Source organism: Phragmites australis, chromosome 6, assembly GCF_958298935.1.
Source record: "Phragmites australis chromosome 6, lpPhrAust1.1, whole genome shotgun sequence".
Classification (NCBI taxonomy): Eukaryota; Viridiplantae; Streptophyta; class Magnoliopsida; order Poales; family Poaceae; genus Phragmites; species Phragmites australis.
Window position 1 is genome coordinate 34,211,145 of NC_084926.1, and position 26,112 is coordinate 34,237,256.

The following is a 26,112-nucleotide window of genomic DNA, read 5'->3' on the forward strand; positions in this document are numbered from 1 at the left end:
TACCAAAAATAGGGCGTTTCTCTGCAAGTAATAAAGATTATGTTTCCTCTTATGCTTGTGTTCATCTCCTTCTAGTTTCTCTCTCTTGGCTCCCTTGTATGATTGCAAGTTTTTCTTTTTTGTTGTGATTTTTGTTTTTATCGAAGAGCTGAATTTTTTCACCGTGGAGTTATTCTTCTTTAGTTAGAGGGATAAGAATCATCTATGAGTTAGTCTTGAATCATCCCCTACCTCTAGATCTATCAACTTGGAGAATTGCTTCAACCAATACTTAGTTCTTTGGATTTGAGTGCTTTCTTTCGAGTTGTAAGTTTTTGTGAGCAATGACCCTTGGATTGGTTTTTTATGGAACCTAGGGTTCAGATCCATCCAATGAAGATATGTTCTTTTCAAAGATGTTTGTTGTGACATATTCCTGTTTCTCTCGATTTCTTGCTTCCACTTGTTAATTTGAGACGTATTGGGTGAAAGATTAGAATAGATCATCTAAGAATTTGATAAAGCTACTATTCACCTCTTCTAGTTGTCTTCTTCGATCCTATGGTAAGGCTATATATTGAATTGTATAATAAGTTACTATAACTAAAGCCACGCAGTTCATTTTTACGGATTTTTTTTAAGGAGTGTAGCGTGTATTAGGTATAACTAAAATATATTACTTGAAGTCTCATCGGTTCCTTAAGCACTCGTATTTTCGTCAGCTATGGTCATGGTGTCGTGGGCATGTTTGGTTTGCATCAAAACTGACAGTTATTTAATTTGTTAGCCGTATGTGGTTACACCCGTGAAATTTTGTCAATATCAATAAAATCCAATGTCACACGTGAGAAATTCAAGGACGTGCGCGTCGAAATTTGGTGTTGTACCCCAAGAGTCTTTTCATTTCTCAGCTGTAGTTCTGATGTCATAACGGTATTTCATGGTACTGGTTACTATGAGCTAGAAATACCCTGTCGTTATTGATGCTGTTTGGATTGGAGGGGGAGAAGAGGATATGATGTGATATATAGATTTCAACACAGTTTTGTGCGTTGCTTTCAGTCACCAAGGAAAGCTCTTTTTTTTTTCTTTATCAAACTGAGCTGTGTGTTGCATTCGTCGAACAAATCAGTGTGTCTGCCTTACACCAACAGTTCTATACGTTGCGAATCTAATTATGTCATTCGACTATTAACTACTGCCGAAATTATTTATGTATTTTGCCTCGTGGGAACACATTAATAACATACTTCTGTAGCTTTGCTGATGCACATTTCTGATACACATCTTGTGGTCTAGCTTTGTATTGAATAAAGCTGTATGTTTTCTGCAGAACACACGATAGTGCAGTCAATAAATTTAAAAGATACCATTGTGCCTATGGTATAGTATTTTTGAACTTTTATTGTTTGGCATGAAGTAATCTATTCACTGTGAAAGCTTCGGTAATGCCATGTATATAGGGTTTTCAGGCGTAGGAAGCATATAATGTCTGTGTGTTATTGATGTGTTGTTGGGCACTAAAAATGTGCTGGTGCATGGTGGTATCTCCGATCGTGTTTAGACAAGCTTTCTCCACCACCATCGCTAAAAGGCAAATAACGTAGGGGTGTGATCAATGCTCGCCTTTTCCTAATATAATCAAATCATAGATGATGTTGCTTAATGATGCATGGTGTATACTATATTGCATTTGGAGAACTGAATTTATGCTATTTTAATGATTTTGACTATATCATTGGCGTTATGTATTGGTACTGGTGTTGTTCATTATGAGGAGCTATCAAAACAAAAATTAAGAATTGACGTCAATTCATATGCACTTATGTATTTCATATGGAGTTAAAGGCTAGTCACCGCCATCGTGCAGTGACTCGTACTTGCATGAGAGGTTGTCAACTTGGCATTGTCCAACATAAACTCTCAAATATAGTTGCATCGTGGCATATGTATTTCTTTACATTCTATCATGATGTGATTACAATATTGAAGAATTGATAATGCCTCTATCAAGAGGTTATTCTGTGGAGCATTTATATGTTGTAACACGACATGCAAAAATCTTGCATAAGTTACTGATGGGAGCCGATCTGGGACAGAGGACAGGAGAACGGATCTGCATGATTGCCAGTTTGCCGAATGGCCAGCCTGACTTTAAAGCTCACATTAGGTGTAATCACAGGTTTTATGTTACCATGGAATGTATTCGAATTAATCCATAGAATTGACTCCACTATACAAATGGAACGATTAATTCAACAGCTGATTGGACAGAGTTGCATAGAGAAACGAATAATGATATTAATCTGGTACCTATGCCTTTCAGTAATTAGAAATTTTAATCATTGTGAAGATTTCAGACGAACTTGTCAAGGGAACGTGTAAAAGCATTCTGTTACAATCAAGCTATTAAAATTGTAACACAATCGTTTATGTCACATTGTATACAAAAAGCTTAACAGAGGGTACAATGATATGTTCTGTCCCACTTATTTCGCAGACATGAATCGCAAACAGATATATGTAACGCTTTACACGTGACAGAACCCAATCTATGAATTGTTTTTCAGGTCATCTCGAAGCATGAGTGGAGGCTAAGAGTGAATGGAATAAAACAGCCACAAGAACACAAGAACGAGATTCAGTCATCAAAGGAAAGCGACATGGTTTGTCCGTCCCCGGGTCGTCAAGCCCTGCAGCTATTTGCTCCATCTCACCCCACATTCGATCTGCCATCAAGTATAGAAAACAACACGATGAGCAAAAAGACTTTTCTCCAAAACCAAATGTGAATGGAACTGCAAGCAGTAGTCGGAGTGATGGACATTCAGAATTCCTGTACAGAAAAGACATTCGGAAATAATTAACAGGTCAAGGATAACATAACTGGCTAAGACATAATCTAACACATGAAAACAGGATATATAAATGGTGTAATCCACAAGTGTGCTAACATACTTTTTGGATAAAAATTATACTACTAAACAAGCGACATACGTACCACTAACTGCCTCTACCAAACATTCCGCAGTTTTGAATGACTACCTTCTTTATGTTTGCAATTGCTCTTTGTCCACCAATTGATCTAAGGTCTGGACAAAACGAAATGTACAGTTCCTGAAGTGACCCAAGATCGTTCCACAGATGGCCTGGAATGGACACTATGCCTTCACAGAAAGCTATCACCAGTAATTCAAGTGAGGTGAGGTTCTCCAGGCACCTTGGAAACCAGGCAGAGATATCCCCGCAACTACATAAGCTGAGCTTTTGGAGGGACGATGGCAACACCATTCCACTTTGCCAGTTGAGACGTGGACAGCGTATAATCTCCAAATCCTTCAGAAAAGGAAAACTACCAAATCTTTCAGTGGGCAGCTGGGACAGCAAGTTACAAGCGGTAATACGAATACTCTCGATGGCAGGGAAATATAGGAGCTGGTCATCAAGAGTTTCCAGCTTCTCGCAGTATTCAATGGTTAGGTGAGTGAGTAACGGGAATTTTCCAGTGCTGCTTATCGCCCCACCAGTGGATGTCGGTTCAGATTCTCTAATAAACGTCAGAGATTCACAACTACTGATCTCGAGCTTCTGCAGTGCTGGAAAACTCCATTTTTGTAGTTCGATGGATGCCAGATGCTGACTTGAGAAAATCAAGATGGTGAGGGACCTACACTCAATGTTGTCTCCTAGATTCCCAGAATTTTTCAGCTCGAGCTTCTTTAGGTACGGGGCCAACAGACGGTGTGAGTTGATCTTTGGACAATTGCACACCTTCAATTCTTCAAGGAAATATAGGAGCTGGTCATCAAGAGTTTCCAGCTTGTAGCAGTTTTCAATGGTTAGGTGAGCGAGTAACGGGAATTTTCCAGTGCTGCTTATCGCCCCGCCAGTGGATGTCGGTTCAGATTCTCTAATAAATGTCAGAGATTCACAGTCACTGATCTCGAGCTTCTGTAGTGCTGGAAGACTCCACTTTTGTAGTTCGATGGATGTCACATGCTGACATGAGAAAATCAAGATGGTGAGGGACCTACACTCAATGCTGTCTCCTAGATTCCCAGAATTTTCCAGCACGAGCTTCTTTAGGGACGGGGCCAACAGGTGGTGTGAGTTGATCTTTGGACAATTGCGCACCTTCAGTTCTTCAAGGAGAAGGAAATCTTTAAACCTTTCAGTTGGTACCGATTCTACACTTGTGCAACCTCCAAATATTATATTTTTTATGGCGGGTATATAAGCTGGCTGTAGAAATTGTTCGAGGCTTGGTAAGTTTTTGCACTGTTCAATTGCTACGTCAGTCAAGGATGAGAAAGTGCTATCAATGCCCATGTTAGCAAATGAAAGTGAAAGTGATGTTAAGTTGGGCAAGTTTTGTGGATTAAACCAGGTTGGAAGAGATTCACCTGGATAACCACAAACCCAAAGTTGCTTTCTCTGCCCTTCAGTTTGACTTGCATGAAACTTGTCAGATTTGCTTTTCTTGACATATAGTATCTGTAAATTGTAGAGGCAACAAATCTCTGAAGGAAGGCTCTCGAAAGTCTCGGAGATGTTAAGGTACCGAAGATACTTCATGTTGCTAATACTCTTTGGTAAGTCCTTCACAGCGGCAAAAGAGATGACACGCATGCACCTAAGTTCATTAAACCAGCGGTCCACCACAGAAGCCATACTCCGTAAAGACTTTGTGCAAAGTAGGGTGCGCAACTTTGTATGCTTGTCTAAGCTCGATAAGTCCGAACGCTTCAGATCACTGTTTGGCAGTATTGACAAATGGCGAACATTCTTAGGAACTCTTTGGATGTCACTTGTGTTCTTTATGATGAAGCACTCGTCCTTCGAAACAAGTTGTGCCATGTCATGCATCAAGTCATGGATCACGTACTTAGAACGGTAAATCTGAAAGAAGGACCTATTTACAAGGTCTTCGAAGTACTGACAGGCAATATCTTGAAGTGGAATATTCCCTTGAGGTTCCACATAGCCTTCTGCTACCCAGAATTCAGCTAACCTATCCTTTTCAAATTTGTAATCTTTGGGGTACACAGCACAGAATGAGAAACATCTCTTCAGGTGGTATGGTAAATATATGTAGCTCAAGCGAAGAGCAGGCAAAATGTCGGTCTCCTTAAAGTCTTTGTCATGCTCCCACAGTTCACTGTTTAATATATTTTTCCAATGTGTAGTTTCGAGGCTCATTCCTAACAGGCGTCCAAGAGTTTTGGCCGCTAAAGGCGAGCACTTCAACTTGGGAAGTATGCTTCTACCAATATTCTCGAACTCTGGATCAATTTGAGAAGCCTCAGACCCAAACACACAGAGTTTGAAGAAATTCCAGAAGTCATCATCGTTAAGACCCTCCAATGGAAAGGGCTCCATTGTGCCCACTGTTTTTGCAACATCAGAAGACCTGGTGGTCACCAATATCATACTTCCCTGAACTACATTTGTGAGAGGTGCACAAAACCTCTGCCAACATTGTCCATTTTCCTTCAAGGCATCATCCCACATGTCATCTAGGATGAACAAGAACCTTTTCTCGTCCACTTCTTTAACAAGAGCCCGCTGAAGTGAATCCAAAGTACCAGTGGTTGTCCCTTTGTCAGATAAAGATTGTACAGCCTCTTTAGTTAACCTCTTCACGTCAAAGTCATCTGAGACACAAATCCAAATGATCTTGTCGAAGTGAGACTTCACTTGCGGATGCTGTACGATATGTTGGACCAAAGTAGTCTTTCCAATGCCCCCAAGTCCAACGATTGGCAAAACAGAAACACTAGCGATCATCGTGGCTGAATTACTACTCCTCTTTCGCTTGGAACAAGGCCTGCTAGTATTCATTGGTACACCAAGCAATGCAATCATTTCCTTCAGTTCTTTGTCACGACCAAATAGCTTTTTTTCGGTGGGAAAAGAACTGGTCTCTGGCCTAACAGATTTGTCAAATTGCTGTGCGACTTCACGCAAGCCCATCTTTTCTAATTGAATAGAAAGATTATCTAGCCTTTTCTGAATTGTATCCACTTTGTTGAAGCTTCCCTGAACAACATTGTTTAAGAAGTCAACAGAAAGAGCTTGACTCGCACTAGCCTCCACTTTCATCTTCAGCTCATACCATCTAAACTCATCAAGAAGGTCCTCAGCATCATACACTGCATCCTTGAGAGAAGGAAGAAGATCCTCCACACAGGTTTCATGGCTCCTCCACTCTGCTCGGTCAGTAAGGTCGTACATTGCAGGAAGAGTTTCCCTGAGGTGTTGAAGGCCACATTCCAAGTGCAATACTTCTTCTTGAAGCTTTTGCTTCTGTGTGCTACTCCGCAGAAAGGGCAGAGACGAAATGCCAGATTTGACCCATTGAAACAGATTAATACACTCGTTGATGCCGCTAATGAACCCAATGGCCTTTGAAAAGCTCATGGTGCTCTTCTATAGTCCTGTGGAGAGAAAGTGAGCGCTTGAGCTTTAGAGAAGTGTGTATTGAGATTAGGTTAATAAAGTACAAAGGTAACCCAAGAGAATTGCACCTTAATAGCAGGCAAGCAAGCAGAGTAATCACATTTTACTAGGCAGGACTATTTTCCTCAACAAAAAAAAAGGCATGTCTACGATATATGCAGGGATCAGAAAGAATTGTGTGGTAATGATAGTGGTGAACAGATCGGTGATAATTGCTCCGTAGATTCACCGTTAGCTACATATCAAAAGTTGAAGGCGCCTAAGATCAACTTCTGTATTTATCTAATCCTCCACAGCCGTGGGTGTCGCCACAGCAATTTCGCTACAATACTTGAGTCTACGGTGATTCCAGCTGAGGTGAATGAAATTGTAAGACACAAATTAGCAAACTAATAGATTTGGCTCATTAACACAAATTAGCAAATTCGTTGATTATGCTAGTAAGTTCATGATGACAAGAGTCCAGATAATTCCTATTGTCCTGCTGATAGATTCAAATAAACTAACACACTCGTTGATGTTGTTTATGATGTCAATGGCCTGTCCAATCCCCAAGGTGACTGAAATCTGGATACTTCTTTCTGCCTGTGGATAGGCAGTAAACACTCGACCATTAGAGAAGTGTATCCTGTGGTCAGGTCAATAAATGTACCAAAAGCTAGCTGTTGCCGCTACTTCACTTTTTACTCACAAGTGGCTTCATTAAAAACCAGCAGGTACCAACTGGAGCTTAATTTCCGTGAATGGTTTGATGGGTGCAAGGAAGCTTTCGTATCAATAGGTGCCAAATTTGGTCGTAAAATTGGTCTTCCACAGTTTTTCTTCTTGCAGATAACATTTATCTATACTTACTCCTACAAAATCAACGAGTTATGATAAATCCAAACGATCTCCACCGTATATCTTACACGATCAAACGATCCACAATTAAAATTAGCCCCCTATCTCATCCTCTCTCAATTGTTTGGAAACATGAAATTAATAGACGCTGTCAGCATTAAAAAGCATTAATATACCATTATTTTCTTCTATCTACAGGGGTACATCATCAGCTTTTTATTTTTCAATTATTTTTTTTACTTGTGAAATTTTTTGACTCCGTCCGTCACAATAATATTGATTCGCGTGTGTGGAACATATGCGTGGTTGCAAGACAAGAAAAGAACTTCTGTTGCAAGTGGATATAAATTCTTGCTAATGTTTTGGCAGCAATAAAAAAGCTTGCAAAATAAGATGATCCGATACAAAAGTTTGGTAACTAATAAATTTACAATCATTGACTTCAAACCAAATTCGGTAAACCAAGCCATTCATCACCATGTCGAGAGCAAAAATAATAGGTTTTGTTGTGCACACTTGCACTTGCTAAAATAATAATTTTGATTCAGTAAACGTTGGAACGAATGCAAAACTTTTTAAAACTTAATAGAAATATTCAAATATCCTACTTATTTAAAATTATTTTTGTAACACCCTGTGTTTGTAAGTTTTCCTAATTCCACTAAAATTTTGAACTTTTTGAATTTACAACAAATTTTAAAAAATTCTTGTAAATATGGGCAAAGCATTATAAATTCTTGCTAATGTTTTGGCAGCAATCAAAAAGCTTGCAAAATAAGATGATCCGATACAAAAGTTTGATAACTAATAAATTTACACTCATTAACTTCAAACCAAATTTGGTAAATCAAGCCATTCATCACCACGTCGAGAGCAAACATAATAGATTTTGTTGTGCACATTTGAACTTACTAAAATAATAATTTTGATTTGGTAAATGTTGGAACAAATACAAAACTTTTTAGAACTTAATAGAGATATTCAAATATCCTACTTATTTAAAATTATTTTTGTAACACCCTGTGTTTGTAAGTTTGCCTAATTCCACAAAAAATTTGAACTTTTTGAATTTACAATAAATTTAAAATAATTCCTTGTAGATATGGTCAAAGCATCCCAAAACTAGTACAAATTAAAATTCTCAGATTTGAAAACATGCACAAAGTTCACGACAGTGCATTTTTGGTTTTTCTTGGATTTTATTTGTGAGTTTAATCATTTGTTCAAATTCATTCAAATTTGAACTCTGTCTTTTCTTTGGAATCCCCAAATCTATTCGAAAACCCTAAACCCCATGGGCCTATTCCTCTCTCTTCTCCCCTTTCTAGCCCGACTCGGCCACCTTCCCCCCTCTCATCTTTTCTGTTTTTCTTAAATGAGACGGGCCCCCTTCCTTTTTCTGCCCTCGGCCCAACTCCTTTCTCGAGCCAGCTCCACCTCCAGCCGCTGACGTGCGGCCCCCACCCACACGTCATCTTCTTCCTTGAGATAACTGTGCGAGCCCACACAACCCGATCTTCTCTCTCCCGATCTCCCTCTCTCTTCTTGTCACAGTAGCAGACAACGTCATCCACGCCCAAGGCTTCGAGCGTCCTGTCCCGTCGCCATGCAGATCGTCACGCCGCCTTTTTGACCCGGAGCTCACACTGCCGCTAACAATCGAGTTGTTGCCGCCGACATCATCCACAACTCCCTACTGATCTTGTTCCGTCCCATCTCCACAATGTATTGGCTGTGCTCACGTCACATGCGGCGGCAAAGCAATGGAAGTTGAAATAATTCTCGAGCTCCCCGACCGCGCACAGCCTCTCCGCGGCTATTAATTGGCCCTCCGGCCTCCTCCTCAGCGCCACACCACCACCGCCACCACCTCTTCCTCTCCGCCTCCCCTCCTCCTCGCTCAAACTCTACCACCACCACCTCCCTCTATCTTCTCCCCAAATCCAGCCGCCGCTGCCATCTGATCTCCGCCCGGTCACTCCTTCACCCTAGTGAGTGCATGGTAAGCACCACCATGCCTCTCTTGACCTCCCTACCTCCCTCTCTCCCTCCCGAGCTTCACCTGAGGTCCACACCGAACACCGCCACCGGTCGCCTCTTCCTTTTGCTGCTGGCCGCCGCCAGTGGCTCCCCGGCATGGGAAAGTCCACATGAAGCTCCACCACTCCACGTAGATGCACCCACAGAGCACCAGTTCAGCCCCAACTCGCACACGCATCTGATCTCATTTTTCCCCGTCGCTGTGCTCAACTCCGACGAGGCCCCGTCGTCGCTTTGTTGACTTTCAGGAAACACAGAACCCTCCATATCCATTCCCGTCGTGTCTCGAGCCTTAGCGAGTATTCCAAGTTGAAGGCCGCCGTCATTATATTAGTCTCGACGAGCTTCCCAGTGAACCCTCGCTGCAGGAGCTTTGTTTCGGCGACCCAACCCCCTCTGTCCACGTGGCAGCCATGTCAGCGTATTTGCTGACGTGACGAACCCTTTTGCCTAGTCATCCATGCCACCTTGATCCTAATCACAAACACCCACCCATGGTGAGCCCATCAACTTGGCCCAGCGTCGGTCCACCAACCGTAGATCATGCCAACGAGCCGTAGACCGAACCCCAATGCACATGGTGCACTTGCTCTTTGGTTTGAGTCCACTACACAGTGTTGCCCCTTGACCATTCACCATGGGCCCCACATTTCAGCCACGGTACACATTTCCATTTTATCAAAAATATTTATAAAAATCCGAAAATCATTTTCCAGGGAATATTCTTCCCCTTTTCTTTTTTTGGAATTTAGGTTTTCGGCAATCTTCCGAGCCCCATTTCTCCTCCAATTCCGACGATTCTTCTACAAAAATTTATATAAATTCAAGATCTATGCAACCATGTCACTTTCATAATTTTTGGAGTTCATTTGAATTTCAGTTGTGTTCATTTGAATTTAAGTTGATCTTGCTGTAGTTTGCTTATTCGGCGTTATTTTGCTTATTTTAGAGGAAGAAGTGTTCAAGGAGTAACACAAGAACCTGAATTATGAGGAAGGAGTGGAAGAAGACTTTGTCAAAGGCAAGTCCTACACTCCTTGATCATATTTTACCTATATTTTATAAACACAACCAGTAGTCAAATTTGAAAATGCTATATAAATGCATGAATAATTTAAGTAATTTAAATGTTTTACTAGTTATGACCTAGCTTAATTATACCATGCCTTGTTATTGAATTACATATTTTCCATTGAAACCCTAGAAGGTCCCCAATATCAACTATATTGATTGATCACTCTGATTACTAGTACGCTTAGGGCATATTATGCTGCTATATAGAATCATATCAAACACTTATAATAATCATGCTTTTGCGAAAATATGTGAAATGTTGTGTGTGCTTGGTGATGTGCGTGTGTTAGAATGTGGTGTTAATGAAATCCTAAAGCTTGATTTGATGGGGTGAGTAAGGTACCCCATGGGGGTGGGACTACCTTGGGAGCAAGTTTCATTTGTGTGGTGTTTGTGCTAGGAGATGTTTGCCTTAGTCTTATAAGGACTGGTTCGTTGTGTCATCCTACCAAGCGATAACTATACAATCACATATCATATATGTGGCAGGACTTGACCCAACCCCACTAGCTTAGCTCGATACCCACTCGGAGCTCGATGGTGGCAACAAGAGCCAGGAGAAGACCCGGGTGAGCTAAGTGTAGTCCTATGATCTGATTGGAGACTCTACATGAGCCATGTTTTACATGAACCCTTAGTTGTGCCCCATGGTTGGTTATCATGGCGATGTTGGGGAGGTGTGAAGTCTTGTTACGCCAACTCCACCAGTTGCTAAGGTTAGAATTTGTACATATCTTATGGGTAAAGTGTGCGACCTTTGCAGCGTGTAAACCTATCTGAATAGCCGTGTCCATGGTCAGAGACACGCTATGGTCCTATGAACAAAGGCATTAATGTAATGTGAATTTAGGTAGTTGGGGTATGGCTATAAATGCCCCACTCCATTGATGTGATGGGATGAATAGATAGTATCCCAAACAATACATGTTCACCGTGTTGTAATTTAGATTCCAACATATATATATATATATATATATATATATATATATATATATTTTATGGTAAGCTACATACATCTCATGGTTAACCGCGTGGTGCACCAACTGACCAATCATGATGCCATGCAAAGAGAATCTAGTGTTGATCCAAATCCTTTAAACAAAATTTCTCCTAAACCAAAACAAACGATCCAGTTTGGACAATGAGTCGATATGGCTTGGACTACATTGAAGATACAATGGGCATGTCAACGCAGTTAGGGGGTGAATTCCTTATTTGGCACTCAAAGTTTAATTTGTTGATCCTTTATTTGCTCTCAGTTGTCTGACTGACTTGTGGTTCTCGAGCCACCCTGTCATAGATATGCAGTTTCTAATATTCCCATCGACGATTAAGGAATTTATCCTTGTTTATTTTGTGATTTGATTTCAATTATAAATCGAAAGTCAACAGTTATGAAATTATAAAGTCTATAACATAATGGAAAAAAAGGTTATGTAGACGTTATAAAAGCCTGGTGCACTCAAAAAATATGAACAAATTTGGAATATTCTTTAAAACTAGGTTTACATGATAAGATAGCTTCGTACTGTTGGACTTTTCTTTCGAGCAGGTAACAAACTAAGCAGGTATGTTAGTTGGACACATATTTGTGAAAACAAGGTAAATATTGAAAATGCCACAAATTCAAGAAGTTTTCACCAAAAGAAACTTCAGATAGGTGATGATATATTCTTGCGATGTAAAACCCTGGATCCAAACCCATTCAATGTACAGCCTGCTATGGCTTACATTTACATAGCACCTGACTTATATTTTTATCTTCAGTTCGTGTAAAAAGGCTACCATGAAGGTGGTATGTCCGAAAAGCATAGGCTTATATGTTGGGCCTAACCTATATAAATTCTCCATGAAGGACTAATCTCACCACATGAACACCTAGGCCGTTGTCGGCAATTGGTGAACAGCCGATCTTACGAATTTGTAGAAAAGATGGAGGATGCTTCGAGTAGACGAATCAATAGAGAACACAGAGGGGTTATTATACAGGTTCGGGTCTCCCTTAGAATAATAACCCTACGTTATGTTTATCTTGTATTGATCTATTGACTGTTATAAGGGAGATGTGTGGCTAGCCTAGATAGATCTAACCTAGTCGGTGGCTCCTTTGTTCGACTTGTTGTGTCTTCTGAAACTTGTGCCCTTGTGTGAATTGTCCTCCACAGGGTCACCAGGCTCCACATATATAGGGGGCGTATATCCTTTAGAGTCCTCTTTCCCATTCTTGAATATAAACTTATCTATTTACGAGATATCATGGGTAGCTGCAGGCATTTTTCATTCATCTAGGGATCCCCTTCCCAGAGATAGAGATATACTCCAAGAATAATGAAAACCCTAGGGTATTTGAATATGGTAGTTACCCACTAGTCATCATCAAGCCACCCGCCAATACATGAAATGAGGCTTCAACGGGTCAAACACTTGGTCAGCAAAGATAAGCATTTTGGCAGACCCAGCCATCGAGTAAGACTCGGGTTTCTGATTAGGATGATACGTCTAATCAGGGTTCTCATGATTTTTAGATCATTTATTCGGGGTTTCGAGTACCTCCAAGTTCTCAAGTGAGTCCTCGAGAAGGTATTCCATCTGAGTAGGATTTCTTATAAGCCCAAAAATATCATCTCGTCCTCGCAAAAGGACAGGGAATATAAGATTTGCTAGCTGGGTTCAAAAGTTAGACCGTCGTAGTGGATATTTCCGGTAGTGGTGAGAATCTTTTACCTGACAGGAGACCATGATTACGCTGGGAAAATGTATGCACATGGCGGCGTGGTGCGCCAGGTTCCCTGGGTTACTGCTCCAACTGCTCCCGCATGCGTCGGGCATTAAATGAGGTGCGACGGTGAAGCAGAATATCATGGCCCCAAGTCATACCACGGCGTTAGTCGAAGAGCCATTTTTGAGAGCCGTTGCCCTGTAAACGGAGAGCCCACTCAACGTTCATCCCACCATCATCGTCTACCTCCCATCATCTCTTTGCGCCTCAATTGCTTTCGCCTGCCTCCAAACCCCCCCCCCCCCCAAAAAACCCCCCACCTAGGATCTCCTCAGCGCCATGGGCCAAAAGAAAATCGAGAAGGTGGAGAGCTCCATCGCCGCCGCGATGGAGAGCACAATTCCGATCTGGTAGGAGTCCGACATTCTGAGAGCAAGCCTTGGAGAAGATGGAGCATGACGAGGTGATCCCCTCTTCGTCTTTGATCGCTTGTGCTCCGACAGTGGGGAAGACGATCCAGAGTCCAAACATCACATGGATCGTGATTTTTCTTGATTTCTTCCGCTGCGGTTTTCGCTTTCCCCCTTCCAGCATTCTTCCTGAGGTGCTTGCTTTCTATGGCCTGGAACTCATTCACCTCAACCCCAATTCCATCATGATGCTGAGTGTCTTTGCGCATTTGTGTGAGGGCTTCCTGGGTATGCGCCCGTCCCTCGACCTCTTCACGTATTTTTACCTGTTGAAGGGGTTTCAGGGGAAGGTCGCCGGCAATGCTGGATTCCGTCTCCAGGAGGGAAAGACGACAGAGTACATCGACTTTGCCACCAAAAGCTCCTTGTCAAGTTAGCATAAGAAGTTGTTCTACTACCAACCCGGCCTGCCAGGGCTTCCTTACCGGGGCCTACCCCTGCTGGTGAAGGCAGCGTGGATGAAGGAGCCGAAGATGACCATCTTGCACTAGAATCTCATCGGTGACATCCGGTATCTGAAGGAGAAGGGGTTGACGGCGTACGATGTCGCCAAGGATTTCATCAAGCGCCGCTTGAACCCTCTGAAGTTGAGGATCACCAGCGCTTGTCAATTCCCAGCTGAGTTGGACACGACCAGAGAAGGTGAGACAGGTACTTATCGATCCTGTGTAGCCATTTAGGGAAGCCGCGGGCTTAGTCCTTATGAGTTATTTTTGCTTGTCGTTTCCCACATATCTTTCACTCGATGTGGTGGACAAGAGGATCAAGCTCTTGTTTGACGCAGTCCCCGACTCTAGCCGCTCGGATGTCCCGATCCCCATCGTAGTGATGGAGGCTGACGCTCAAGAGAGGATCTTGTCGGTAAGTCTCATGAACCTTCTTTTTTATCTTCTTTCCGAATAGTCGCAACCATAATGATGGCTGTCACGAACTTGTGAAGCTCCCTGAGCATGGGCAACCTGACCCAGAAGCCAAGAACGCGGGCTCTCAGGATGTGGACCCGGACAAGATACAGATCACGGGGAGCAAAGATCCGAGCGAGAGTGATGGCAGTGGTGCCACATCGCAGGCCTCATCCTTTGCCAGAGGCGAGATGCTAGAGGGGGATGACTTCTTTGTGGAGGATGACTCCAGGCCACCGCGCCGGCCATTCCAGCTCCCTGAGTCCCTGCAGACCCAACACCAGCTCCACCAGCCAGAGATCTAACCCCAACAATGGCCACCAAGGGTCCGTTCGCGTCTCGAGCACTCGGAGCTACAGCTCTGACTCTGGTAAGTTAAGCATTTAACAAGAGCATTTGTAGCCGCAATGTTTGACTTCGGGTGCATTTAAACCCTGGTTCAAGATCGTAGGAAGGCGATCGTCATCGCGGGTTCGTCCAACGGTGCACTCCCGACCGTGTTGGGAGCAGGAACCGAAGGAGACAACCCTGAGAAGAAATTCAAGAGGCTAGCGTCCATCCTAGTCCTGGTGAAGCCCTCCCTGGCTCGGAAACGACCCAGGTATGCACTATTACCGTGAAGTCTTTCCTATGTTAATAGGAGCACCACATTTAAATCCTTCGTTGCACAGGCTATTCGGAGCGCCGCCTGCAGCCCCAAAGCCCCAACCTCTTCAGACTCCAAGTACCATGTTTCCGAGGGGGTGAGAGCAAGCCCGACGAGCCCCCAATGTTAGTTGCCAAGAGCTAGGAAGAGAAGCCTTTGCGCCCCCAAGTCCTTCGAACTTAGTGCACGAGCTGCCCGGGGATCTAACCTGGAGGGAGATCATTGAAGGTCCCCCGTAGTCGAGACCCGGACAATGTCTGCACCTCCTACACGGTCAATGTTTTCCTACAAAACAAGCGCTTAGTCAATGAAATAGCAGGTACTGACCTGAGATCTTGCAGCTGTACGCGGTACGACTGAAGAGAGTCCATAAGGAGGCCCAGCAGGCGACCGCCCGAGTAGCCAAACTCAAGAGGGAGGCCACCGAGATGCACAACCAAGTTCCCCAGGTGGTTGTCGAGAATAAAAAGGTGTGCGCTGAGCTGGAGGGCTGGACGAAGGATAAGTCTCTGATAACCCAAATATGCCGCCTCTTCACCTTTTCGCTCCTAACACAATGCTCTGCAGAACTCTTTGAGACTTGGGGCCTAAATGACCGCCACCCGGCAGCAATTTGCCACAGCTCTCAACATCTTCTAGGAGGCGCTTGTCGGGGTTGGGATCCAGGTGGAGCTGATGGAAGACGCTTGTCGGAGGGTGAACTCCTAAAGCAGGGATCCGGAGGGACCCCCTTTGAGAATCGGCCGGGGGGATGATTCTGAATCTGTCTTGCGGGAGAAATAAATGAGCATAAATGCGATGGCAGGTGGAATGGAATGATCGGATGCAGAATGCAGTAAATGCACTAGAGGTTTTTAGACAGGTTCAGGCCGCACTGAGTGTAATACCCTACTCCGGTGTGGATGCTATAAATGCACTGAGAATGTCTCTCAGGGATGTTGCTGGTTACAAGAATATTTGTGTATCCTAGAGCTTCAGGCTCCTTGTTCTTTGGTGACCTCAGCTTCTGTGCTTGTCCGAGAGTGTTTCGTGAATCCCAGAGTCGATTCGATGTCGGATTCGGGGGCCGATCCTCCTTTCGTGTACACCGGCTCCTCTTAAATACTCGCCAGGGGTAGCGTGCCCAGAAAGGGAGGGCACAAGTTCCAAGGCGCCATAAATGGAAAGCAACCATCATGGGCTGCTGCGCGAAGTGACGGGGGGTTGAAAACGCGCCACCGTCTGGTCTCGGTTGTCATGATGTCATTCTGTAACGGGCACCGCAGAGAGGGCCCATCGGGCAGCCACCAAGCAGCCTGGCGTGCCCGTTCGGTCTTGTATGCCTGACACAGCAGGATGGCAGGCGAGGCATCTTGGGCCTCACGATGTTATCCCGAGACACGCCGGATGACGCGGGATGGGACCCATGCATTAAATGTCCCCACACCCTCCTGCCAGAATGTGGTAGGGACTGACAACGAGCGTGGCAGGAGCAGTTGGAAGTGACAGGCCATGCGCCCTCTTAAATGCGGCATCGGGCCTTTCACTGGTTGACACCTCACCGCTGGACCTCTGTGGGGGCCACCGGTGAAGGACTTCTTAGGCCGTCGGGGAACTGAGTGCTCGGGGGTCACTGTTCACAGCCCTGAGCACTCTCTCCTGGATATACCTTTTCTTGGTTCTCGGGGAACTGAGTGCTCGCGGGCCACTGTTCAGGGTCCCGAGCATTCTCTCTCGGAATTGACTGTTCAGGTCCTCGAGGAACCGAGTGCTCGGGGGGCGCTGTTCATGGCCCCGAGCACTCTCTCCCGGAACTAACTTCCTTGGGTCCTCGGGGTACTCGGGTGCTCGGGGGCCACTGTTCGCAGCCCGGAGCACACCCTTCCCGGTACTTGGCTTTTTTGGTCGTCGGGGGACTTGGGTGCTCGGGGGCCACTGTTCACGGCCCCGAGCACTCTCTTCCCGGCACTTGGTCTTCGCGGATCATCGGGGAACTCGGGTACTCGGGGACCACTGTTCATGGCCCCGAGCACCCTCTCCCGGGACTTAGTCTTCTCGTACCTCGCGAAGATGATCCCCGCGGGAGGGCGCCACGTGGCAAACTGCTGATCTGGCCTCGGGACTTGGGGACCCCTGGTTCTTGATTCACTGATAGCAGCCCCCAGGCCCATTGGCAGGCGATGGCCCAGAGACTGCGGATGGGGCCCTCGTCTTCATCGAGGCCGATCCCAGCACCGATGCCACGTGACGTGTTTTTAGGCGCTGGCCTCTCCGGCCCAGGCTTCTGGTACGGCCCAGCGGGGAGCCGAACAGATGTGCGTCCAGCTGACTCCCGAGGCACGTGATAACGAGGCAGGCGGCGCGTGTGGCAACCGCGCAGATCGAGGGTAGTGCGCCTAATGACTGCTGACAATAGCGCAGACCGAGGGAGATTCGCCTGGTGCTCGCGCCGGCTGAGGAAGTTCGTCTCACCGAGCGCGTCACGGTAGGCGTTGTTTGAAATCCCTAGGGTATAAAAGGAGGAGGGGAGCGAACCGTTGCCCCTTTACGCTATTTTCGCGATCAAGCCTTCTTGCCTTCTTCTTCTTCCTTGCGCTCCAGAGCTTTTGCCCTCCCTTAGGCCAATAGCGCACTCTCTTCCCCCCGTCGTTCCAGCACACTCCCCACCCTGACACAATGCCGAGGGCAGGAGGCAGCCGCCGTGACAAGGGACCCGATAGCATACTGCCGGAGTCGAGGATTATCAACGAAGAGGGGGTGGACAAGGTCCGCAAGTTGATGGTTCCCGAAGGCCAGCGGGAGGCCTCGGTGGTGAGGCTGGCCGGAGCGCATCGTTGTCTTTGTCTCTTTCGTGGTGGCTGGACTGGTGCTGCCATTCTTGACATTCTTCCTCCAGATCCTCGACACGTTCGGGATTCAACTGGCGCACCTCAGCCCGAACTCGGTGGTCATTTTGGCAATCTTCGCGCATTTCTACGAGATGTTCGTCGGAGTGCCGCCGTCGGTGGCGTTGTTCCACCACTTCTTCATGCTGCGGCCAGCCGGGAAGAAGAGGGGCTCCTCCACCGCGGATGTCACCGGCTGCTGCAACTTCCGGCTGCGGGACGGCCTGGTAGAGGTGTACATCCCCCAGGTGCTGCGGAGCAAGTGGGACGACTGGCGGCGCGACTGGGTCTACGTTGACATTAGCCCCCATGACCACCTCACATTGCCGGAGGTGGTCGTGGAGCCCCAGAGGTCAATCTGGGAGGCAGCTCCGGTGGAGGACGAGTGGATGCGGCCAGTCCTGGGATGCATCGACTACCTGCGCCAGGCCGGACTAACGTCGGTGATGGTGGTGGTGGACTACCTGCGCCACCGCCTGGTGATCCTGCAGGAGCAGGTCCGCCCCAGCTGGATGTACACGGGCTCCCAGGACATCACCAGGACCCAAATCGGCGAGGACGGGGACCTGGATGAGGCGGTGCTGGCGGGCCTGCTACGGGTGGTGACCAGCGTGGAAGACCTTACCCGGGTGGTTCTTCCCCAGGAGCATTTGGCGCTCTGCACCGACCCGGGCCGGGTGGCGCTGCAAGCGACGCTACCCGAGTTCGACGCCCAGGGTTTGGTCGACCGACCGGGGCGCCGGAACCCTGGGACTATCCAGATCCCTGAGGTAAACGAGGAGACCGGTGGCGCGCCGAGGACCGGCGACGGGGACACCGCAAGTGGCAGGCCGCAGGCGAGTGGCAAGGAGGCCGGGGGCGGCCGGACACAGACCAGCGGCAGGGGCGACGCGGGCGGCACAGCCGTGGGGCTGCCACAGGCAGCAGCCATCAGGCCGGCAGAAGAAGCACCATCGATAGCGGCGGCGGCCCCGGGGGACAAGGGAAAGCACCCTTGGACGTTCGTGCCTCAGCCATCGTCCTCATCCTCGCCGTTGCCTCCACGGCAGCAGCCGTCGGTGGGCGGCGTGAAGGAGGGAGGCCGGGGCGAAATCCGCAACGGAGGTGAGGTCCAGGGCGCGGGAGTCGGCACCGGCCGAGCCCGCCTTGAGCACTTCGAGGGCGAGGCAAATGGCCGCAGCGAGGGCGGCGCCGACGTGGCAGCAATCGGGGACCCTGAGCGCCTCTGTAGAGACGGCTCGCAGGGGACCCAGCGCCCGGCCGTTGTCCAGCCAGGCCGCGGAACCCCTCCCGGACGTGCTAGGAAGCGCCCGGGAGGTGATCGAGCGGCTGGAGGTGGCCACGGAAGGGGAGCGGGCACAGCTCAGGGCGGACCGCGCCGCCCTCGTCGAGGAGAGGGGGCGTTTGGAGGAGGTCGGCCGAATTTTGGAGGCCCGCATTGCCTCGACTCGCGCCGCCCTTGAGAGGGAGAGGCGCGTGGTGGTCGAGGAGCGGGAGGCCCTAGAGGAGCTGCGCGAGGAGGCCGTCGCCGCGCAGGAGGAAGCCACCCGCTTGGGGGAGATATCGCGACGGCGAGCCACGAAGCTGCTTACCAGGGAGCGGTTGGTGCGTGCTCGGGAGGAGGCCATCGTGCCGCGCGAGAAGGCTGTGGAGGCCTCCCGGGCAGACTTAGCCTGCCAGAACGACGAGCTCGAGCGGAGTCGCGCTAAAGTTCTTCGTCGGGAGGAGGGGGTGGCGGTTCGTGAGACTGACGTCGAGATCACAGCAACGGCTCAGGACACCCGGGAGGAGCAGCTTACCCTGCGCGAGGAGGAGGCTGCCACGGTGTCGGCAGACGTAACTGCTCAGGAGGAGCAGGCCGCCAAGTGGGAGGCCGAGCTGGCCGCCCGGGAGCAGGCCCTTAGTGCCCTCGCCGAGCAGGTGAAGCGGGGCCAAGCCCCAGCGACCAGCGGCGTCCCGACGAGCGCGGCCAAGGGGATTAGCCTCGAGGAGCGACTACAGATCGCGAAGGACGAGCTCGAGACCGTCGTCGCTGAGCGGGCCAACATCAAGCTGACGATGCGAGACATTCTTCGGCAAGCACGGAGGTCCGTGAGGGTGGCCGGGCTCTGGCGAGTCAACGTGGGCGAGAAGAGGATGGATCGAGAGACCATCGGCCACATCGCCCTTGGCTTCGAGGAGATCAGCCGGCGACTGAAGGCTCTTCCCCGGCTGTGCAGGAGTTAGCCTCCCTGGAAGGGCGCGCTCTGGCCCAAGCGGTGGCCGAGCACGTCCTGGCCTGTTACCACAGCCGGGACCCCAACTTCTCGCTGGAGCCAGCCCGGCAGGGGGTGGTCGAGGCTGAGGAAGGGGTCGCCCGGGAGGCTGTCCGGGGCATCGCCGCCGAGGTGGCGGCTTGCTTCACACGGGAGCCGCCGCCGGTACCGAGCAGTGGCAGCAGCAGTGAAGACTCCTCGCCACCTCCAGAGCCCACCGACCTAGATTAGGCTTTTGTCTTTTGTTTTCTTTTGACTTGTTGTAAATATGGGAGTTATCCCTCTGAATAGCTCTCCTTTTTTGAATATAATGGATGCCTTTCTTTGGGATCGCAACTCCAATGTTGTCTTGATGCTTGACAAAGTCTTTTCTCTTTTCACTTGATGTCCCGAGGAGTACTTAGCCGGACCGAGCCCAACCTTCCCCCCCCCCCCCGAGAACGAAGTCACCCTGACCACTCATCGTCCGAGTAGTGAGGCCTCTCTATGCGTTCAGCCCCCGAGCCCTCGCGAGTACACAGCGGCTAAGTCAAGAGACAAAGGCACGAACTTCCTTGCTCGAGAGATAGGTCAATCCAGCACGGAGCACGCCACGACCAGTGAACATTTTTCCACTTTGCAACCACTCAAACAAGCAGACCGGAGACACGTGCGGGCGGGAATGTGACCAAGAGTCCCCACGGCTTGGTGGTGCCCGGGCTAGGACGGACGGGACCGAGCATCGACAGCCCGCCCCCAGGGTCTAGGCTCCCGACCGCTCTTTGCTCGAGCGGTAGGATTACCCGAGAACCCCAGAGGCTCGGTAGTGCCCGGGGTACTGCCAAGCGGGCCGAACACCACGACCACCATGAAGGACTTCGGTCAGACATTACCATTCGTACGGTACACCTTTCTACTGTCTGTTCTGTCATTCCGAAAAATGCGAACACGTGGGCAAGGTTCTGTGCGCGAGGAGACCATCTCACCGAATAGATTAGAACGCGAGGGTCCTGAGGATAACTCGGGAACAATAGGCTACTGAGTATGTAAGAATGTAAATTCATATCACCGTTGCCACTCACCGGACAGCTGTCAGCCTTTCGACCGACCGATCTAGGAGGGGTATGCGCTCTGAGCTCGGGGTACCAGGGACCCTGGTTCCTTCGGATGGAGCGCCCGAGCACTGGAGAGCATAAGAGGGAGCCCGGGGCCAAGCGGTATTGACCACTCATGCCCGAGCGGTAGGACTACCCGAGGACCCCCTAGGCTTGAGCAGTGGCCTGGGCACTGAGGCCCTTGTGGTCGAGCCGCTTTTATTCTCAGTTGTTGATCTGTAGCTTAAGAAAATAGGAAAAGATTTTTTTCTTGGTGCGCTCTGTTAGTGCGGTACTCATTATAGACTGCTCTCGTTTCTGACCCGAGACCTCTCGAATACCCGGACCGGTGAAGTAAACAGACAGAGGCATAACCCAGAGGTCCTATGATTCGGTGGCGCCCGGGAAGGACTGACCAGACCGAGCACCGACAGCCCACCCCTGGGGTCTAGGCTCCTGACTACTCTTTTCTCAAGCGGTAGGATTACCCGAGAACCCCAGAGGCTCGGTGATGCTCGGGGTACTGCCATGACACCGAATACCACAGCCTACCATAACAGACTTAGGTCACTGGCAACTGCCTGTGCGCATACCGATCGGGATTCTTTTATCAACGGGAAAAATGAGAGAGCATGTTTTTCTCGCACAATCGAGCATCTCACCAGACAGATTAAACATATGGGTTCCAGAGAGAATAAAATTTGAAATAAGAACCGGACATTGATAATATATATTGACAATTTTGTACAAGATTGGGTGACTTACATGGTTGGTGGTAGCCCCCGGCCAACTTGGGCGGGGGGGACCCCCGGCTTGGTTGGCCCGAGCACAAACATGGCCACCTAAGGATAGAACTTGCGTAGATGCTCGATATTCCACGCATTTGGGAGCGGCTGCCCATCCTCTGCAGCCAGCCGAAAAGAGCCTTCTCACGGGACACCGATCACGGTAAATGAGCCTTCCCACATAGGGGACAGTTTATTCCTTACTTCGCACGATTGGACGCATCGGAGAACTAGATCCCCAACCTCAAGAGACTAGGCCTGGATGTGACGTTGATGATAGTGCCGCAGGCTTTGCTGGTATCGGGCTGCTCGGACGGTGGCACGCCGTCGGCGCTCTTCCAAGTAGTTGACGTCGTCGCGCCTTCACTGTTCCTGTTCGCCTTCGGAGTAGGCATGCACCCGAGGGGAGCCAAGAGTGAGCTTGGAGGGGAGGACCACCTCAGCGTCGTATATGAGGAAGAATGGCGTCTCCCCGGTGGCGCGGCTTGGCGTGGTCCGATTGGCCCATAGCATAGGAGGCAGCTCATCGATCCACCCTTTCCCGTGCTTTGCGAGCACGTCGTAGGTCCGGGTTTTGAGCCCCTTCAGTATCTCAGCATTGGCACGCTCGACCTGCCCATTGCTCCAAGGATGAGAGATAGAGGCGAAGCAGAGCTTGATGCTGAGGTCCTCGCAGTAATCCCCGAACAGGGCACTTGTGAACTGAGTGCTATTATCAGTGATGATCCTGTTCGGGACGCCGAAGCGACTTGTGATACCGTGGATGAACTGAAGCGCCATGTTCTTGGTAACCTTGATGACTGGAACCGCCTTCGGCCAGTTGGTGAACTTGTCGATGGCAACGTAGAGGTACTCATAGCCCCCGATTGCTCGGGGGAATGGACCTAGGATGTCCAGCCCCCAAACCACGAAGGGCCATGACAGAGGGATGGTGTGAAGAGCCTGAGCTGGCTGGTGAATCTGCTTTGCGTGGAACTGGCACGCCCTGCAGCGCCGAACCAACTCAGAAGCATCCTGGAGAGCTGTAGGCCAGTAGAAACCTTGCCGGAAGGCCTTCCCGACCTGCGTGCGGAACGATGCATGGCCACCGCACTCGCTCTCATGGATCTCAGTGAGAAGCTCACCACCTTCTGCCCGGGTGATGCATTTTAGGAGGACACCGTCTATGCCGCGCCGATAGAGACCCCCGTCTACTATGGCATAGCGTTTGGACTGTTGTGCAATCCTCTCGGCAGAGGCATCATCCCCGGGAAGGAACTTTTCTTTCAAGTACCCTCGAATCTCGTCCATCCACGAGGCATCTTGAGAACCGCCAGCAAGTGCAGCACACTCGCCGGGCAGCGGCACCCTGACAGGGCTCCCCACTGAGGGCGCCGCCTGGGTCCCCTCAACTAGGCTCGAGGGTTCCCCTTCATCCTGGTCGGCAGGCAGGACGGAAGGCCGTGTGATCCTTTCTTCAAAGACTCTAGCATGGACGTGCGCACGGGAAGAGGCCAGGCGAGAAAGGTCATTGGCCAGAGTGTTGTCGCAGTGAGATATGTACCGCAGCTCCAGACCGTCGAAGTGCCTCTCCAGCCTCCTGACTTCCACCACGTACACTGCCATTTGAGGATCCGGGCACTGGTACTCTTTCGACACCTGGTTGACCACCAGCTGGGAGTCTCCCTTGACCAGGAGGCGATGAATCCCGAGGCCCACCGCGGCCCGGAGGCCAGCGATGAGGCCCTCATATTCCGCCATGTTATTGGTTGCTCAGAACTGCAGCTGCACGACGTACCGGAGTTCTTCACCCGTTGGGGAGGTGAGAACCACTCCGGCCCCCGCGCCTTTCAGCGTGAGGGAACCGTCGAAGTGCATAACCCAGTACCCGGGCGTATTGTGTCCGGGATATACGGAAATCTCTTCTTGGTCGATCTCAGGGACGGGCGTCCATTCTGCCATAAAGTCATAGAGCGTCTGGCTTTTGATTGCCTGGCGGCTGATAAAGTGCAGATTGAACTCCGCCAGCTCCACCGCCCACTTGAAGACGCGCCCAGTGCCTTCTTGGTTTTGGAGGATTGGCCCCAGCGGATACGTAGTAACCACTGAGACCTTGTGCGCTTGGAAGTAGTGGCGCAGCTTCCGGGAAGTGACGAACACGTCATAGAGCAGCTTCTGGGCTTGGGGATATCTTGTTTTGGCATCTCGGAGGACTTCGCTGACGTAGTACACCAGTCGCTGTACATGGCGGGCCTGGACTGCGGCTTCTCCCGAGGGCATATCACAACCCCCGAGCTCAGCAGCGTGGTCGGGGTTGGCCGAGTGCTCAGGCTCGACTCCCTGCTCGGGAGGAGCTAAGTGCTCGGGCTCGACTCCCTGGTTGGGAGGAGCCGAGTGCTCGGGCTCGACTCCCTGCTCGGGAGGAGTCGCGAGGATTGGAGACTGCCCAGGGGCGGTCGGGAGCTGGGACCCAGCACCTTGCCCCGAGCACTCATCACGCTCCACCACCAGTACCATGCTCACGACCTGGGGAGTGGCCGAGATGTAGAGTAGCAGAGGCTCACCCTCGGAGGGGGCCACCAGTACAGGCGGCGAGCTGAGATATTTCTTCAAGTCATGGAAGGCCTGCTCAGCCTCCGGCATCCAGTCGAAGTGACCGGTCTTCTTCAGGAGTTTGAAGAGGCGGAGTCCTCGCTCCCCGAGCTTGGAGATGAAGTGCCCGAGGGCCGCCATGCAGCCGGCGAGGCACTGAACTTCCTTGAGTTGAGCCGAGGGTCACATCTACTCGATGGCCCGGATCTTCTCTGGGTTGGCCTCGATTCCTCGGCTAGAGACCAAGAAACCGAGGAGCTTACCCGCAGGTACCCCGAAAACACACTTTTCGGGGTTGAGCTTCAAGCAGGTAGTGCGGAGACTGTTGAAAGTCTCGGCCAAATCTTCAAGCAGGGTGGCGCGGTCTCAGGATTTGACCACGAGATCGTCGATGTAAGCCTCGACCTTGTGGCCAACCTGCGAATCAAGGGTAATGCGCACAGCGCGCTGGAAAGATGACCCAGCGTTGCGCAAACCAAATGGCATTGATACATAACAATAAGTCCCCACCGGAGTGGTAAAAGAAGTTTTTTCTTCATCCTCTACGGCCATGCGAATTTGGTGATAACCAGAGTTTGCATCTAAAAAACATAAAAGATCGCACCCCACGGTTGCATCTACAATCTGATCTATGCGGGGTAAAGGAAAAGGATCTTTTAGGCAAGCCTTGTTTAAGTCGGTGTAGTCGACGCACATGCGGAGCTTGCCGTTGGTCTTCGGGACGATGACTGGGTTTGCCAGCCACTCGGGGTGGAGGACTTCTCGGATGAAGCCAGCGTCAAGGAGCTTACTTACTTGCTCCCGGATGAACTCTTGGCGCTCGGGCGCCTGCCGCCGGACTTTTTGCCTCACCGACCGTGCATCCGGGCGCACGACGAGGTGGTGCTCGATCACCTCCCTAGGGATCCCAGGCATATCGGACGGCTGCCATGCAAACACATCGATGTTAGCCTGGAGGAAGGCGATGAGCGCACTTTCCTATTTGCTGCCCAGGTCACCGCCGATTCGGACGACCTGGGAAGTGTCTTCGCCCACCACGACCTCCTTCTTAGGAACGGAGGCGTCGGCAACGAGTCGGGGTTTGGATGAGGAGGGTCCTGGGCCCCCTGGGTAACCCTCGACCTCGGCCCGAGCAGAGACCAAGGCCGAGTATAGCTGCTCAGCACAAGAGACGGCGCTGCCGGTCTCGACGGACACGGAGATGGGGCCTGCAGGGCCCGGCATCTTGACCATGAGGTATGCGTAGTGGGTGACCACCATGAACCGAGCGAGCGCCGGGCGCCCGAGGATGGCGTTATAGGGGAGGGGGAGTTCCATGACATCGAAGATGACGTTCTCCATCCAGAAGTTATCCCGGCTCCCGAAGGTCATGGGCAGCTCGACCTGCCCGAGGGGCAGAGAGTGCCCGGGCGTCACCCCGTAGAAGGGGAGCGAC

The 26,112-nt window shown here is 49.7% G+C and overlaps 1 protein-coding gene across 10 annotated transcripts in view; it reads right to left on the bottom strand.

Annotated features, from left to right (window-relative positions):
* Positions 1-2,343: 2,343 nt before the first annotated feature.
* Positions 2,344-26,112, bottom strand: part of LOC133922278 (putative disease resistance protein RGA4) — a 53,589-nt gene continuing 29,820 nt past the window's right edge. For 7 of the 10 annotated variants that reach the window (XM_062367532.1, XM_062367530.1, XM_062367529.1 and 4 more), the window contains 2 exons: positions 2,981-6,416; positions 2,565-2,815 (listed from right to left, as the gene is read on the bottom strand). In XM_062367532.1, the coding sequence (XP_062223516.1) occupies positions 2,983-6,399 (3,417 nt within the window). In that variant the 5' untranslated portion in view covers positions 6,400-6,416 and the 3' untranslated portion in view covers positions 2,565-2,815; positions 2,981-2,982. Of the gene's footprint in view, positions 2,816-2,980; positions 6,417-26,112 lie in introns of all 10 variants that reach the window. The other 3 variants (XM_062367534.1, XM_062367535.1, XM_062367527.1) reach the window with 3 other exon arrangements.